General features: G+C 44.1%; 1 protein-coding gene across 4 annotated transcripts; it reads right to left on the bottom strand.

Annotated features, from left to right (window-relative positions):
- Positions 1-570: 570 nt before the first annotated feature.
- TMEM219 (transmembrane protein 219) lies at positions 571-11809 on the bottom strand. 4 transcript variants are annotated; one of them, XM_047838021.1, is made up of 6 exons: positions 11657-11809; positions 10384-10582; positions 10117-10306; positions 3287-3516; positions 1709-1878; positions 571-670 (listed from the first exon to the last, which is right to left on the bottom strand). In XM_047838021.1, the coding sequence occupies exons 2-5, from the start codon at positions 10546-10548 to the stop codon at positions 1741-1743; spliced, it is 723 nt and encodes a 240-aa protein (XP_047693977.1). In that variant the 5' UTR covers positions 10549-10582; positions 11657-11809; the 3' UTR covers positions 571-670; positions 1709-1740. The 4 variants fall into 4 exon arrangements, with proteins under 4 accessions (XP_047693977.1, XP_047693978.1, XP_047693979.1 ...); XM_047838022.1 differs by having other exon boundaries at positions 10384-10585; positions 11657-11808; XM_047838023.1 differs by having other exon boundaries at positions 11611-11748.
- Between the last annotated feature and the right edge of the window lie 6188 nt (positions 11810-17997).

Here is a 17997-nt window from a genome sequence, read left to right as displayed (position 1 = left end):
TCCTCCTCAGCGCAGAGCCCGAGCTTGTTGCTAGGGGAAGCTTTGAGGGGGCGCAAGTGGAAGGAAAGAAGAAGCCGTGATCTGCGCCTGCGTGTAGGGTAGCTGTTGGGAGGGGCAAGGGAGGGAGGCTTGCTGGGCTCGGAAAAGGCGGGAAAATGGACTGCTCTGGTTAGTAACCATACAGCCAGGACGTGGGCTCCTAAGTTCGAGGAATCTGCTAGGAAAACTCAGTCTGTCAAATCCCTTCGGGAAGCAGGCATCTCACAATTGCATGACCTGCCCAAGGTCACAAAGCCTTTATGTCAGAGCATCTCCATGACCATACCCACCTAATTCTATCAACTAGTGGGAACTATCAACCTTATTTCATACAAGAAAACAAGACATAAAGTGGCAGAGCTGCGATCAAAAGGTGTTTTCCAAAGGCAAAAGGAGGATAGAGCTGCAGTAATCCACGCCCTTTGCCAGCCTCTATCCCAAACTGAAGATTCAACAAGGTAAAGTCCCCCAAACCTGTCTGCCCTGAAATTCCCACCTCCATCCAATCCCCAATAAACACCCTGGGCGACATTGGGCAAAAAAGCCTTTTATTTCCCCCCACATTCCAGCTCTCCATTTTTTGTAACATCTCTTCGAACTCAGAACAAAGGCCAGAGAAGTTGATTCACACCTGGAGAAAAAGAAAATTAAAAACCAGGGCAGATCACAGGGCCCTTGGGGGAAGCTCTGGGATGGCTGCAAAGTAAGGAGCAGAGGCAATGGCAGCTAGAGATAGGTACAAGCACTTATCTTGACTGGGGTGCATAACTTCAGGACCCCAGGATCTGCCAGGAGCCAGAGAGGCTTCCTTTCCCAGTCCACTCAGATCTAAGAAAGGCTAAGAGAGTTCCACCATCTCCCATCCCAGGCAGATGGATAGGGCAGTGAAGTCTAGCCCTGAGCAAAATAAGCAAGGTTGATTTTCAGCAATCCAGTTCCTTTGGCCAGAGCCCCTCCCTGGGCTTGGGCAGTTGCCGCTTCTCCCCAGGTTATTTCCTAGGGCACAGCAGCCAGTTGTTGAAGCTGAGAATAGTTTAAGAGTTGGCTGCACAATAGGTAACTTGCATATTATGTGAGATCCATCTGACAGAGTGAGACTTGTTTACAGAAAAAATTTTTTCTTTAATGAGCTGACACATGAAATGGTTAGCCAATATGTCCCCCACCCACTGCTACCTTTGTGAGGTGTGTTCCTCCAAAGATCCTGTTAGCAGAATCAACTTTTTCTAAATGCAGTGAAGGCTGATGGAAAAGAGGTGTATGTAAAATGCTCGGGCACAAAGTATGTGCCTAGTAAATGGGCATCACCAATCCTTTTGAGCTGTTCAATTTGAGTTTTACAAAAGCTGCATCATAAAAATGGGTATCAGGATGTCAGGACAAAAGCAAGACAACCCTAATTCGCATCCAGGATGCATCATCAAATTTGAACCCTCTTGACTCCCACTGTTACCAAAAAACTTGGAGGTGAACTACAGCTATGCATGAAATCTTAAAAATCAGAATGTTAACTGAAAGAAGTCAGTCACAAAAGAATGCATGGGATTCCATCTACATAAAGTTCAAAAATAAAACCAAACCATATTATTAAGGAATGACTCTATCTCAGTTATAATTGCCACCCCTACTCCATCCCCTACTCCCACAGGACTGGGGCAAAGAACCTTACCTGAGAACAAGTTGGGAACTAGGCCAGCGCCCTCAGAGCCGGGTTCTAGACCAGTGGGATTCCCGGCGCGGGTGAAAGCACACAGCAGTGAGACAGCAGAGAAGGCCACAGAAGAGAAGCAGGAAGGAGCCCAAAACAAACAGTCTGGAGCCACACAGAGCCAGCTCCTCCTAGGGATGGGCACAGGAAGGGAAGGAGGCATGAATGAGAGAGGGAGGGTGGAGAATCTTCCCCTGGGAAGACATCTTATCCCCAGGCCAAGAACTACAGAGAGAAGCCCCCATGGGGGAGAGGGCTCTCTACATCCAGGAGAGAAGGAGAACCCAAAGAGAAAATGTAATTTCTGTATAAGCTAATTGTCTCGATGGTCTACAAACTGCTTTCTTGCCCAGCCATTTATGTGAAATCCCACAATGTCTCCAAGAGGTAGGCAAGTCCACTACTATCCACATTTTAAAGATGTTCAAGTAGGGCCAGGTCTGGAAACAAGTATTTTCTCTGGTTCTAAACTCCCAGGTGATGTTCCTCACCAGGGTCCTTGCAAGTGTGAGGAAGGAGTACACAGCAGCCTCCTAACTGGTCTCTCTCCTCCCACACAGCACCACTGGACCCCCTGGCCTACAGTGTCAAGTTGTAGCATTTTAGCCTGGCATCACGGTACCTCATAATCAGGCCTCTGCATCCCTTCTGTCTCTTCCCCTCAGTCATTCCTAAGCCCCTCAGCATGGAGTGCCCTCGAAGGCCGAGCACTTTTCAATCTCTAGGCCTGTGTTTGTGCCGGTCCTTTTGCCTGAAATGCGTTCCCCCTCTCCTGAATCCCCTCTATTGCATTCTCTATCCACATCTTCCTCCTCTTCAAGGGTCACCGTGAAAGGGCAGACAAAGCCTGGGACTACAGTCAGAAGGCAGGGGTTGCAATCCTGTGTCTGCCACTTAACCAGTTGTGTGGCCTTGGGCAATTCGCTCCCTCTAAGCCTGTTTCCTCATCTGTAAAATGGGATAATAACAGCTACCTCAAAAGGCTATTTTAAGATCAAATGAGATAATGAACTTGAAAGCACTTGGTACATTATAAACTACTGTACACAATTCCCTTTCTTAAATGCCACCTTCTCTGTGAAGCACTCTCCATAAATGTTCAAGTTAGGGTTAATTGCTCCTTACTCCATGTCTGAATAACACTTTGCTCACATCTCTATGATAGCAATTAGCCCATTCTGCCCCTTCTTACAGCTTCCAAATTCCTTTATTCTGTTTAAAGACAAGTTAATAGTAATAGCTGTCGTTTATCCAAATCTCTGTTATGTACCAGGCATTGTCCTGAGCACTTGACATTAATTCTCATTCATCTTTATTTGTTGGAATCAGGAGATAATATTATGTTTTCCATTTTACAGATGATGTTTCCATTTTTACAACTCAGAGAGGCTCAGATGCTTGCTCAAGGTCACACCCCCTCTGAGGCAGAATTATAGGGCCCTATGCCTTTTTCTGTTAGGTAAAACTGCCTCCAGAAGCCTTCAAGACACAGCGTTCAGCACGGCAGTCTATGAAACCCCAACAACCTGAGGTTCTTACCGACGTGAGCAGCTTGGTGAGCACAAGGCCTTCGTGGCTCCAGACCCTGACACACTCCTCAGCCATCCTAGAATTCAAGGTGGCATTTCCTGCTCCCTCCTCTGAGCAGGATATGGGGGGCTGGCTGGCGGGCAGGATTCCTGGGGCAGCACTAAAATACAGGCAGGTTCCTGGGGTCCTCTCTGCGGTCACCCTGGCTGTAATGAGGACCAGCTCTGTTGCAGAGGATCCTATGAGAGACACAGGAGAGGGGTTGGAAGAAAATGGAGGGTGGGTTGGAAGCCATCCATCTTCAGACTTACATTCATTTCTAAGGCTTCCTACAGTACCAGGTGTTTGGGCATTGAGGCTATTCAATAAAGTACTCTATGTGCCATCATCATGTCATTGAGAAATGACAATAACTGTGTACCAATATAAACAAAAAATTAAGTCAGCTTACAATCAATAAAGTAATCATACCAGTACTCACAAAGCTGCAGTGAAACTGGGGCAGATACACATTGCCAATGTCAGTCTGTATAAACTAGTTTGTCCTTTTTAAGAAAGTAGCTTTCTACTAGGTACCAAAATCCATTGAAAGGTTCACACCCCATTTCAAATTAGCGGGAAAAGGATGGCCTATTTAGTCAGTGAATTTGGAACGATTTCCATTTGTGGAAAAAAAAAAAAAGTTAGACTCATCTCACACTATAAAATAAAGCCCAGATGTGCTAAAGACCTATACTAACAAACTAAACAAAACAAAACCCAAAGAAAATACAGAAGAATATTTTCTTATTTTATTTTATTTTATTTATTTATTTTTAAACTTTCCAACTTTTTTTTTTTAATTTTTTTTAACGTTTTTTATTTATTTTTGAGACAGGGAGAGACAGAGCATGAATGGGGGAGGGGCAGAGAGAGAGGGAGACACAGAATCGGAAGCAGGCTCCAGGCTCTGAGCCATCAGCCCAGAGCCCGACGCGGGGCTCGAACTCACGGACCGCGAGATTGTGACCTGAGCTGAAGTCGGACGCTCAACCGACTAAGCCACCCAGGCGCCCCTATTTTCTAATTTTAAAGTGAGGAAGTCCTTCCTAAAAAAGACACAAGACCTAAAAGCCTGAGTAAAGAATGAGAGCAATAAACAACTCATAACAGTTAAAGACTTCTCTACAGTGAAAGAGAACTTAAAAAAAGTAACAGAATGGATGAAAATACCTATGTTTAACTGGCAAAAAGGTTTACTATACAGAATGTAAAAGGATCTTCTAAAAATCAAGAAGATAAAAGTAAACCATTTTTTTCTTTTTTTCCCCCCCCACAAAACCGCAAGACAAATAAAAGTAAAATGGGCAAAGGATATGAACAGGAAATTCACGGAGGCACAAAAATGGCCAATAAACCAAAAGATGTTCAACCTCACTAATAATCGGGAGAAAGTAAATTAAAACAATCAGGTAATTCCTTTGCTCATTAAATTGGTAAAAATTAAAAAGACTGATAATAATAAGAATTGCTGAAGATTTGGGGAAATGGGCAGTTTTAATGAGTGACACCTTTCAGAAAAATACAATTTGGCTGTTTCTATCATAATTTCAAATGGGTACAGAGAGGGACTAGGAAGATGCCCATCAAACTGTGGACTGTGCAGGGGAGATGAGGAGGATTTTTTGTTTTGTTTTTCTGATAGAGAGAGAGTAGGGGGTGGGGGGACACAAGGGAGGAACAGAGAGAGAGGGAGATGGAGAATATGAAGCAGGCTCCATGCTGACAGCATACAGCCCGATGGGGGGCTCAAACCCACGATCTGTGAGATCATAACTTGAGCCGAAGTCAGTCACTTAACCAACTGAGCCATCAAGCACCCTGAGGCAAGGAAGATTTTTACACCTGCTTTGTATACTTCTATGTGCTCTAAATCCACAACAAAATGAATTTGTCCATTAAAAAAAGGTCCATACCCTTGGACTCAGTCATACCACTTGTAGAAACTAATCCTAAGGTAAGGATTCAAAAGAAAAATGCCACGTATACCAAGATGTTTATTGTGATTTCACAAAAAATGCCAAAAAATAAGAAACAGTAGAGATGTTTAACACTAGGAAAAGCATTACAAGTGATGGCCTAGCCACTTAATGGATCACCTTACATCCATTAAAATAATAACATTCAGGCTGGGCAGTAAGAAAAAAGAATGATGTCATAAGGAGAAAAAAGAGAAATAGAAACCAGTACATATATCATAATGAGAACTGAGAAATGTACATGTAAAATTTGCTAAGAGAATGCCCCTTTTTCAGTGTTTTCCAGATCAAATTAATTACTAAAGTCCTGTCAATCCCACACTGCCAATGTCTCTTAGATCAGTCCCGGTTTTTCACAGCATTGTTTTAGCTCAGTTTTTCTTATCATCTTCTTTTTTTTTTTCCAAAGATTTTATTTAGGGGTGCCTGGGTGGCTCAGTCGGTTAAGCATCTGACTTTGGCTAGGTCATGATCTCACGGTTCATGAGTTTGAGCCCCGCATCAGGGTCTGTGCTGACAGCTCAGAGTCTGGAGCCTGCTTTGGATTTTGTGTCTCCCCCTCTCTCTGCTTCTCTCTCGCTCTATCTCCCCAAAATAAATAAATGTTAAAAAAAAAGATTTTATTTAATTTTTTTTAAGTAATCTCTACACCCATCATGGGGCTTGAACGCACAACCCCTAGATCAAGAGCCGCAGACTCCACCAATTGAGCCAGCCAGGTGCCCCTTCTCATCATCTTTCTATTGCAACCACCTCCTAACTGGTCCTCCTCCATCTGGGCGCATTCCTACCAGACAATCAGCCAACAGACTGTGATCTTTTAAAAGAACAACAACAAAACCCTACTATTTTTCTGCCTAAAATTGTGAGTTTGCCCAACGTACTAAAGTTCAACTACCTGGGCTTGGCACATAAGACCTTCCATAGGATTCTGTCTGCTCTCTCCAGTCCATCTGTTGCCACTCACTCAACACTCCTTCCCCTGCACCAAAATGAACCCCTTGAAGTTCTCAAACATGCCATTACGGTCCCCATCTGCATACTTTTGTATGTGCTTGTCCCTCTGGCTGGAAGAGCAAAGCCCTAAACCTCCCTCAAGCCAGCTCAGGCACTGAATCCTTGGAAAAGCCTGTTTTCACTATCCCTGCTTGGCAGGCTCCTAACTATTCCACTGTATCTTGTGAGCTACTACATACATTGAAAGGTATTTACTTAGGGGAGGCTGGGTGGCTCAGTGGGTTGAGCATCTGACTCTTGATATCAGCTCAGGTCGTGATCCCAGGGTGGTGGGATTGAGCCCCAACTTGGCTCAGCAGGGAATCTGCTTGAGATTCTTTCTCTCCCTCTGCCCCTCCCCAACTTGTGCACATGCTTTAGCTCCTTCTCAAATAAAAATTAAAAGGAAAGAAAAGAAAGAAAGGTATTTACTTCTGTTCATGTCTGTATCCTTGCTAGACTGTAAGCAGCTTGGAGTGAGGACCCGGGTCTTATACATCTCTATATTCCCCATGCTTGCTACATAATAGGTGCTCAATAATTATTACTTAGGTGATGCAATCATAGGTGGGTTACATTTTATTTTTGTCCAGAGTAATCTCTCATGATATTATTCTGGTTCTAACCATTATAAAAAGAACAAGGGCTTGTTTGCAAAAACAGAACTGGAGAAGTTGATCCTAAAATTCATATAGTAATTAAAGGAATCTGGAATAATGACAATTTTTAAAAAGAAGAACAAAGTTAAGGACTCACATTTTCTTTTTTTTTTAAGGTTTATTCATTTTTCAGAAACAGAGAGAGACAGAACTTGAGGCGGGGGGGCAGAGATAGAGGGAGGCACAGAATCTGAAGCAGGCTCCAGGCTCTGAGCTGTCAGCACAGAGCCTCACATGGGGCTCGAACTCACAGACTGTGAGATCGTGACCTGAGCCGAAGTTGGATGCTCAACTGACTGAGCCACCCAGGCACCCTGAAGACTCACATTTTCAGATTTCAAACTTAATACAAAGCTACAGTAATTAAAAGAGTGTGGTGCTAGCATAAGGATAGACATACGGATCAATGGAATAGAACTCAGAGTCCAGCAATAAATTCATATATACATCCATGCTCAGCTGGTTTTCAATAAGGGTGCCAAAATTATTCAGTACGAAAGAATAGTCTTTTCAACAAAACATATTGGGACAACTGAATAGCCACTTGCAAACAATGAAGTTGGATCCCATCCTCACATCATTCACAAAAATTAACTCAAAAATGGATCATAGAGCTAAGTGTAAAGTCAAAACTACAAAATTTTAGTAGAAAATATACAAGTAAATCTTAGTGAGCTTGAGTTAGGCAAAGCCTGCTAAACCAACACACTAAAAGCACAAGCAACAAAAGAAAAAATTGATAAACTGGATTTCATCAAAATTAAAACCTTCGTGCTTCAAAGAACACCATCCACAAAATGAAAAGACAACCCAGAGAATGGGAGAAAATATTTGCAAATCATACCTCAGATAAGAGACTTGTATCCAGAAAATATAAAGAACTCTTATAGGGGCACCTGGGTGGCTCAGTCGGTTGAGCGTCCGACTTCGGCTCAGGTCACGATCTCACAGCTTGTGAGTTCGAGCCCCGCGTCGGGCTCTGTGCTGACAGCTCAGAGCCTGGAGCCTGCTTCGGATTCTGTGTCTCCCTCTCTCTCTGCCCCTAATCCACTCGCATTCTGTCTCTGTCTCTCTCAAAAATAAATAAACATTAAAAAAATTTTTAAAAAAGAACTCTTAGAAGTCAATAATTATAAGACAAATTATCCAATTATTTTTTCACAAACTCCAAATAAACATTTCTCCAAAGGAGATAGACAAATAAGTGCATGAAAAAAAGACGTTCAGTATCATTAGCCGTGCCAATCAGAACCACAGCGAGATACTATTTCCCACTGCCTAGGATGGTTGGAATAAAAAAGACCGACAATAACAAATGTTGGTGAGGACGTGGAGAAATTGGAATTCTCATTCACTGCTGTAAAACAGCCTGGAAGCTCCTCAAAAGATTTAATGGGAACACCTGGGTGGCTCAATCAGTTAAGTGTCTGACTCTTGATTTCAGCTAAGGTCATGATCACAGAGTTGTGAAATCAAGTCCTGTGTTGGCCTCCAAGCTGAGAATGGAACCTGCCTGGGATTCTCTCTCTCCCTCTCTCTTTGCCCCTCCCTTGCTCATGCGCGCGCTCTCTCTCTCTCTAATAAAAATTAACATTAAAAAAAAAAAAGATTAAACAGAGAGTTACCGTATGATCCAGCAACTCCACTCCTTAGTATTTCATTTTCCTCAAGAGAAATGAAAAGGTATGATCACACAAAATCTTGTATGAGAATGTTCATGGCGGCATTGTTCATAATAGTAAAAAAGTAGGAACAATCCAAATGTCAACGAACTGGCGAATGGATAAATGAAAGATGGACTATTCATACACTGAGCGCTATTCGGCAATAAAAACATGAAGCACTGGCAAGTGCTACGACATGGATGAACCTTGAAAACATGCTGGTTGAAAGAAGCAGTCACAAAAGACCACATATTGTATGAAATGTTCAGTACGCAAATCTACAGAAAAAGCAAGATTAGTAGTTGCCTGTGTCTGGGAGGTTAGGAGGAAAAGGGGAGTGACTGATAATGGGTTTAGGATTTCTTTTGGAGGCAATGAAAATGTTCTAAAATTGACAGTGGTGAGAGTTGCCCACTTTTGTGAGTATGTGAAAAGCCATTTAATTGTACATTTTAAATGTGTGAATTTTATGGTATGTGATCATATCTCAACAAAGCTCTCGTATATATATTTAGAAAATAAAAAGCACAGGAAAAATCACCCCAAGTCTGTATATATCAGACACCTGCCTTTATTCTCATCCTTTGATCACACATATGTATACCTGGACATAAGAGACCTCCTCCTGCGACACACTCAGCTACATATGTAATTCACAAGAGATGCTTAGAATGATAGTGTCGAAAAGGACCTCAGAAGCCAGACAGTTCCACCTTTCTCTCCTCCCTTTTCATCTCCCCAGTTTCAGACAAGGAACTTGAGGCCAAATCTCATGCAGGAATAAACTGACACACTCGCTCTCGCTCTCGCTCTCTCTCTTATCATTTTCCCAGATGACTCTAAGCTCTGTGGGAATGGAGATGCCTAATTTTTTTCTGTATCGTCCACAGCACATAGAGCTGTGGTAAGAACAAAAGAGAAACTTAGGACACTTGCTTAATTGAAGGAGGACATGCTTCTTGAATATCCCCGAGGAGAAAGAAGGTAGCCTCCAATAGGAGAAAGCGGTAGAGATCAAGAAGGATGAGAAAAAACATTAGGTCAAATCTACCCCATCTCATTACACCTCCAAGGATGGAACCAAAAAACCTCAGGGGCACCTGGATGGCTTTGTCTGATTTGATTTCAGCTTAGGTCATGATCCCAAGGTCATGGGATTGAGCCCCATGTCAGGCTCTGCACTCTCTGTGTCAGAGCCTACTTAGGAATTTCTTTCTCTTTCTCTCTCTCTCTCTCTCTCTCTCTCTCCCTCTCTCCCCCCCTCCCCCGCCCCCACTCATATTCACTCTCTTAAAAACAAACAAACAAACAAACAAACAAACCCACCTCAGAGCCGGAAGGGGAGAAAGAAAACACTTGTTCACTGAAAGTATCTAGCCCTTACTACAGCAGAAGTGACTAAGGCCAAGGGATATGCCCAAGGTCACCAGGTTGGGGAGGTCAGAGACAGGGCCCACCCCTAAGTGTTCTGATGCCCAACCCCTATTCCTCCTTGATCTCACCTTTCAATCCAATATGACTACCCAGGACCTGGGTTTCGAATGTCTGGGTCTTGTTCCTGTCTGGACCATCTCCGAAGCTCAAGGTGGTCAGTAAGCCTACAACGTGAGATCCACGCGACTTCCGTGCGGCTGTCCCATTCACAGGGCACAGGGTCAGCTGGCCAAAAGATCTCAGGAAAGAGACCCAGTCCTGTGTGCAAAAGAAAGGTGAGAGGTGAGACATTAGCAGCATGAGCAGACCTGTATGGAAAGGATGAAGGTACTCACCTGAGGGATGTCAGGGCTGCGCAGGCCAGTCCTGTGGGTGAGGAGGAAGCTGCCAAGGCCCAGGCCTGAAAGGCCAAGAAGCAGCAGGATCAAAGTGGCACAGACCAGAGGTGGGTGGTGGGCGAGACAGAGATGCAGGTTGTGCCCTGCCTGGCAGCTGCCCATGGGGAGGAGAGGGGTCCGGGCCTCCACGGAGAGCCTGCTGGAGGACAGGAAGGAAGAACTGGACAAGAGCCTGAGAGTCAGAAGGCACTTACCCATTTTTATTCAAAGGGAAGCTAAAGCACTGAAAAGACAGGGGACTTGCTCAAGGCTCCACGGCCAATAGTGGCAGAGCCAGGACAAGAACCCAAGGCTCTTGACTCCAAGTATTCATCCCCCTGCACCACTCAAAAAATGTCTGCTGTATTTCATTTCTGATGTGATCAATGCAGAAGCAAAGTAGAGCACACTGTGCTCGAAAACGGAACCCAAATGGAGAGTTCTCAAGGGGAGAAATTGAGGAAGCAGCTGTTCTGGGGTTAGGGTTTGGCTGAAGAACAATTCCAGCCAATAGCCTAGACAAAGGAAGTGTCTGATGAAAAGAACTCCACTTTGGAGCAAAAACTGTTCAGTCTGAAGCCTCCTCTGCCACTCACTGGCTATGTGAGAAAAATCTGTTAACCTTTGTGAGCTTAAGGATCTGTGAAGGGAAGGAGGGTGAAGGGTGGTTCTAAGAACACCAAATAATGAGGACTAAATGTGACAAATAAAGCAGTTTGCACAGTACTTGGGCCTTGCAGGGACGCAACAAATGTCCATTTTCTTTCTGTTTCTCTGTGTCATAATGATCTTTAAAACTAGGTGAAGCAAAGCAAAAAACACTGTGGTGGAAACTGAGGTTCGGGGACTTTAACAGAGGAGGGGCAGGGCCAAGGTCTGAAACCCGTTTTCTGCTTCCAGGTAGAGAGAGTGCCCTTTGCCAAGCAAGAAGCAACAGTATTATGAAAAGGAACATCTGGAAGACGGGATAAACATATTGGGTGGGGGGAGAAGGAAGGCTCCAGGGAAATACAGGTGTCCCAAAGGCCCAGCCCCTGCCCTGCCTCCCGTCCCGACACATCTGGAAAGAGGGAGGAAGCGCGAAGGGGGAGGGCAGAGCCTGAGGTCAGCGGCTGGTGGTGCCCCTGGGCCTCCCCTCCCCCCGCCCCAAGCCCCTCCTGCATGAACTCAACACCCGCAACATCCCTTTCCCGGTCTTGCGGCGTCGGTTCCGCCTGCCGCTAGCTCTCACCGCTCGGAGCCGGGCGGAGGCCGGCGCCCCCCGCGACGTCACGCGTGGAGCAGCGAAGGGGCGGGGTCCGTGCTCCCACTCACCCACCCCCACCCTCGCCGTGGGATTCGCATGCGCAGTGGCCACGCGGGCGGCCGCCCGGCCTCTCCCAGACTGGGCGGGGGCGTACCAAGAGGAAAGGTAAGGAAGGGGCAACGGAGAAGAAACTACCCCGCGGTAGCTGAGTGACAGGGAGAGAGGCAAAGGCGCTGACTCCAGGGACGTTGTTAGAACTGGAAAGCCTCACTCCGGAGACACTGTGGGGCATTTCAACGACAATCCGGTCGCGGGCATTTTTCTGTTGTTGGTCCCCCACCCGCGCCAGTCGCACAGCCCAGCCGCGCCCAGGTTCCGGGTAAGAATTTGGGGTCCGCCCGGGGGCGGGACTCCAATCCTAGGACTCTGGCCTTCTGGGCTGTTTGGGTTCGGCTCTTCTCTGCGGACGTAACGTCTACACTTCACGCTTGGACTGTGGTTTTAGCGACTCCTTAATGCGTAGGATAGCTGCAGGGCTGCTCAATAAAGACTGTCTTATTTCACTTCTGCCCAGATTTTAGAGATGAGAACACCTGAAATAGCGAGACGCATGGAGCCAAGAACCGTGGATTCAAATCCTAACTTTGTGCCTGCCTCTGCATAAGCCATAACCGTGCTCTTTTGGGGAGCCGAGTTTGTTAAAGGGGTTCATCCTGGGGTGCCTGGGTGGCTCAGTCGGTTAAGTGTCCGACTTCATGATCGCACGGTTTGTGAGTTCGAGCCCCACATCGGGCTCTGTGCCGACAGCTCAGAGCCTGGAGCCTGCTTCAGATCCTGTGTCTACTTCTCTCTCTACCCCTCCCCTGCTCGTACTGGGTCTCTCTCTCTCTCTCTCTCAAAAATAAATAAACATTAAAAAAAAAAGGGGGTGGGGGTTCATCCTACCTACCTCACTGGTTGGATGGGAAGCTGAAGAGGCAAAGTGTGGGAAAACATGGGCCCGGTATGCACTGAGTGCAAGTGCACTCGACAAATAAATGCTCCGTGAAGCAAAATCTTAATATTCAACTCTCCTGACGCTCTGTTAAGACAGAGACCATGTCATTCCTGTACCACCCCGCTTCCCAAAAGTTTATAGCCCCAAACCCTTTCCTAAATCGTAAAATAATATTCAACAAGGGTGCAAAGACCATTCAATGAGGAGGAAAAGCTAGTCTTCTCAACAAATGGTGTTGGGAAGACTAGAGACCCACATGTTAAACCCTTAACCTTACACCGTATGTAAAAGTTAATTCAAAATGCACCAAAGAACTAAATGTAAGAGCTGAAACTATAAAACTCTTAGAAGAAAACATGAGGAAATCTTCGTGACCTTGGATTTGGCAACGATTTCTTGGATATGACACCAAAAGCACAGACAATGAAAGAAAAGATGAATCGGACTACATCAGAATTTAAAACTTCTGGGGGCGCCTGCATGGCTTAGCTGGTTAAGCATCCAGCTCTTGGTTTCAGCTCAGGTCATGATCTCATGGTTGATGAGTTCTCAGGCTCCACACTGTCAGCACAGAGCCTGCTTGGAATTCCCCCCCCCCCCCCCCCCCTCACTCTCTCTCTCTCAGAAGAAATAAACTTTAAAAATGTTTTTTAAACTTTTGTACATCAAAGGACACAAGAGAGTGAAAAGCAACCCACTGAATGGGAGGAAGTATTTGCAAATCACGTATTTGCTAAAGACTAAATAATATCCAGAATATATAAAGAGCTCTTACGGCTCAACACAACCACCACAAAAACCCTGGTTTAAAAAATAGGCAAAGGACTTGAAGATGTTTCTCCAACGATATACAAATGGCCAATAGGCCCATGAAAAAATACTAAACATTACTGATCATTAGGGAAATGCAAATGAAAACCACAATTAGATACACCTCACAGCAATTAGTATGGGCACTATTAAAAAAAAAAAAAAAGAGGAAGAAGGGAAAATAAGTGTTAGCAAGAGGAGAAATTGGAATGCTTTTGTGCTGTGGGTGGGAATTTAAAATGGTACAACCAGTACAGAAAACAGAATGGTGGCTCTTCAAAAAATTAAAAATAGGGGCCCCTGGGTGGCTCAGTCAGTTAAGCGTCCGACTTCAGCCCAGGTCATGATCTCACAGTTGGTGAGTTCAAGCCCTGTGTCAGGCTCTGTGCTGACAGCTTGGAGCCTGGAGCCTGCTTCAGATTCTGTGTTTCCCTCTCTCTGCCCCTCCCCAGCTCATGCTGGTACTCTGTCTCTGTCAAAAGTAAATAAACTTGAAAAATGAAATTAACAATAGAATTACCAGAGGTGCTTGGCTGGCTCTTGATCTTGGGGTTGTGAGTTTGAGCCCCATGTTGGGTGTAGAGATTACTTAAAAAAAAAAAGCCTTGGGGTGCCTAGGTGTCTCAGTCAGTTAAGTGTTTGACTTCAGCTCAGGTCATGATCTCACGGTTTGTGAGTTTGAGCCCTACATTGGGCTCTGCACTGACAGGGAGGAGCCTGCTTCACATCCTTGGTCTCCCTCTCTCTCTGCCCCTCCCCTGCTCGAGCCATCTCTCTCTCCAAAAGAAACATCTTAAATAAATAAAAATAAAATCTTTAAAAAATAGAATTACCATATTATCCAGCAAGTCTAATTTTGGGGTATATACCCCCAAAGAATTGAAAGCAAAATCTCTAAGAGATATTTGTATACCCATGTTCATAGCAGCATTGTTCACAAGGGCTAAAAGGTGGAAGCAACCCAAGGGTCCATCAACAGATGAATGGATAGATAAAATATGGTATATACATACAGTGAAATATTTTTCAGTCTTTAAAAGGAAGGAAGTTCTGATACATGCTACAACCTGGATGAACCTTGAGGGCATTATGCTGAGTGAAATAAGCCAGTCACAAAAAGGCAAATACTGTATGATTCCATCGATTTAAGGTAGTAGAGTAGTCAAATTCACAGAGAAAGAAAGTAGAATGGTGGTTACCGGGAGCTGGGGGGGGGGGTGTGGAAATGGGAATGGGGAGTTACTGTTTAATGGGTACAGAGTTTCAGTTTTGCAAGATGAAAAGAATTCTGGAGGTGGATGATGGTAATGAATATACTTCACACTACTGGATTTCTGCACTTAAAGATGCACAGAAATGGTTAAGATGGAGGGCCCCTGGGCAGCTCATTCAGTTGAGCATCTAACTCTTGATTTCCGCTCAAGTCACGATCCCAGGGTTGTGGAATTGAGCCCCTAGCATGGAGCCTGCTTAAGATTCTCTCTCTCTACCCCCACCTCTGTCTCTTCTTCCCCAACCCCCAGCTCATGCATGTGCGCTCTCTCTCTCTCTCTCTCTCTCTCTCTCTCTCTCAAAAAAAGAAAAAAAAGGTTAAGATGGTAAATATGTATGTTATGTATATTTTGCCACAAACATAATTAAAAAAAAAAAAAAACCTTGGGGTGTGTGTGTGTGTGTGTGTGTGTGTGTGTGAGTGAATTTATGGCACAGTCTCGTAGAGTATAGTGAGTGACGAATCCATTGATCAACTTAATTGAAATTCCAAGCATAGGAAGTATTTTCTTCTCACAGGAAAAAGAAGTGTGGCCGACAGAGAATTTTAAAATCTAAGAATCGGAAGGCACTCAATAACTGAGCAAGTTCCACAATAACCACCCCCACTTCCACTTTATTTTCCGGGTGCTAAACTGATGTCTGGAGAGGTTAAGGGACTTGCCCCAAGTCTCCCAACCAGTTAAACCTCAGCCAGAACTAGAGCCCAAGTGTCCCAACACCGAATCTAGTCCTTTCTCACCAAATCCTCCTTGCTAGATCCTGCCAAGGGATCTCTCCTGAAAACCTGTAAAAGTCTCTGCCCATCTGACTCTCAGCCACACCCAGCCCCGTTGGAGCCAGTGAGGTCACCTTTCCCTAGTCTCAGTTTTGTCTCCCCAGCCTCTACCACAGTTCTTCGAATTGTATGCTCTCACAAGCCCCAGTTTTCATAGTTTGAGTACAGTATTTACTCAATAAATATTTACTGACTAATGTATTGAAAACAGCTTGTTGGGTTTTTAAAAAATATTTTAATGTTTACTTATTACTTATTTTTGAGAGAGAGAGAATACAAGCAGAGGAGGGGCAGAGAGGGAGGGAGACCCAGAATCTGAAGCAGGCTCCAGGCTCTGAGCTGTCAGCACAGAGCCCGACGTGGGGCTCGAACTCATGAACTGTGAGATTGTGAGCCAGAGTCAGATGCTTAACCCACTGAACCACACAGGCACCCCTTGAAAACAGCTTCTTACAGGCCAATTTCACTGAGAACTCACCAATTTTTGGTTTCATTTTAAGGTTGGGAGCACATCTGCCCATGCTGAATGGTTGTGAAATTTAGGTTAAAAGATAAAAGAAAGTTTATTTAGTCAAGAATTATATTTTAGTGTCTACTGGGGTCCAGGCACAAAATTAGTATCCATATAGCAAAAACTTTGTCAATGTTTCTACTTAATGACAAGTCTAATTTGCAGGGTTATAAGATAAGGCATGAAAGTGCCCAGGGTGGTACACAATAGGAAGTCAACAAATGTGAATTTCCCTTTATTATTCTTGTACTGCAGAGCAACAGGGAATGTTTGGACAGCAGTTCTTGTAAATGACCATAATTAATATTTACTTATGTAGTCCAATCAACCAATTCTACGGACCAGTAGAGGCAAACTGGTTAAAGCATTGAACTGCCTCAAGGCCTGAGAATCAGGGTAAATGGATGTAAACAAATGTCTTACACAGAAAAAAAAAAAAAAAAAGTTGGGGCGGGGGTAGCCCAAGAAGACACACAATTGGTTGTGCAATGTAATCCATCAGCATTATAGCTAAATTCTGGTTTGGTAATCCACTCATCAGGCCCTTAAGGTGAGTGTTACTGGGGAAAACTGGTCCTAGACAGCTTCAATAATTTAACCAGGGTCACACAGATAGTGGGAGGCAGAAGTTGGCTTATGATTCAAGCCTGAATACAAATGTAAGAATCTACAAATGTGAGAATCAGAAAGCCAATTGAGAAGGGAAACCACCCATTCCTTTGAAAGGAATCGAGGGAGGGGTTCCTCCATCACTCCATAATGATAGATTCCTCTCCGAGCTCTGGCCCAGGTAAAAGCTCTTAGGGATCTGTTTGATTTTTTTCCTTCTATATTATTGAGCTCTAAAACTTTATGGAGTCACAGGCCGCTTTGAAAATCTGATGCAAGCTTTCATTCAGTCAGATATTCATTCAGTAAACATCTCTGAGCGGCCAGGCACTATTCTCCAGGCGGGGAATACAATGGTGGATCCCTGACTTCCTAGAAAGTAAAATCCGCCAATGGAAGTTCTCCCTCGAAAAATGCGCTTTTACCTGAACATTTGCAGTTTCAATCAGCAGAAACTCAGTTCTGTTGGAGCCTATCCTCGGACAGGAGACCCTACAAATTTAATAAGTTTCCTTCTACCCTAGTTTGACTTCAGTTTAGTGTTTAATTTCATATCAGGACTGCTTGATAAAATTAGCCCTTCTTTCTCTTTTACTTCTTGATTTTATCTTGTGTTATTCACCTATTCAATCAACTCATTCATTCATTCAACAAACATTTGAACACCTGTTAAATGCCAGGTACTTGGTTAGGCACTGAGGAAGCCACATTTCCTACCAATGAAAATCCTTACTAAAAGAGACAGATACACAAAGAATTATGCTAAAATGTTAAATACCATAATAGATAATACCATAATATAAAATAACAATAGCTACCCTTTTCTGAATAACTTCTAAGTGGGTCAAGCATTTAATGGCCTTCAAAAGTTATCTAGTTCAAACTTATCAATAGCAAAAGCAAATCAGCATTATCCCTACTTTACGATGAGAAAGCCAAGGCTTAGCAATGTTAGGAAGCTTGCCCATGGTGTTCAGCTGGTCAACAGCTACATGTAATACATACATACAAGCACACACACACGTATGCATGATACACCTATTGGAAAAAAGAATATTTGCAAACTTGGAATGAGATACTTTCTAAAGTAAGGCAAATACCAGAAACTATAAATGGAAAAATGGATCAACTTAGCTATTTTTTTTAGTTTTTTTTCCTTTTTTCTTTTCTTTTCTTTTCTTTTCTTTTTTTTTTTGAGAGAGAGAGAGGGCTGGTGGGAGTGGGGGGAGTGCAGCAGAGGGAGAGAGATAGAAAGAATCCTAATCTCCATGCTCAGCACAGAGCCTGATGAGGGGCTCAGTCCCATGACCCTGGGATCATGACCTGAACCAAAATCAAGAGTTGGATGC

Source organism: Prionailurus viverrinus, chromosome E3, assembly GCF_022837055.1.
Source record: "Prionailurus viverrinus isolate Anna chromosome E3, UM_Priviv_1.0, whole genome shotgun sequence".
Classification (NCBI taxonomy): Eukaryota; Metazoa; Chordata; class Mammalia; order Carnivora; family Felidae; genus Prionailurus; species Prionailurus viverrinus.
Note: the sequence above shows the minus strand (reverse complement) of the source record. Positions and strands in the feature narration are given on the sequence as shown.

What these genes read in the sequence shown, in the direction of transcription:
- TMEM219 (XM_047838020.1), bottom strand. Translation starts at nt 10,644, where the DNA reads ATGGGTAAGTGCCTTCTGACTCTCAGGCTCTTGTCCAGTTCTTCCTTC. An exon ending in GCAGCCCTGACATCCCTCAG is followed by an intron (nt 10,307 to 10,383) that starts GTGAGTACCTTC and finishes TTTTGCACACAG; the next exon opens with GACTGGGTCTCTTTCCTGAG. An exon ending in TAGTCATATTGGATTGAAAG is followed by an intron (nt 3,517 to 10,116) that starts GTGAGATCAAGG and finishes TGTCTCTCATAG; the next exon opens with GATCCTCTGCAACAGAGCTG.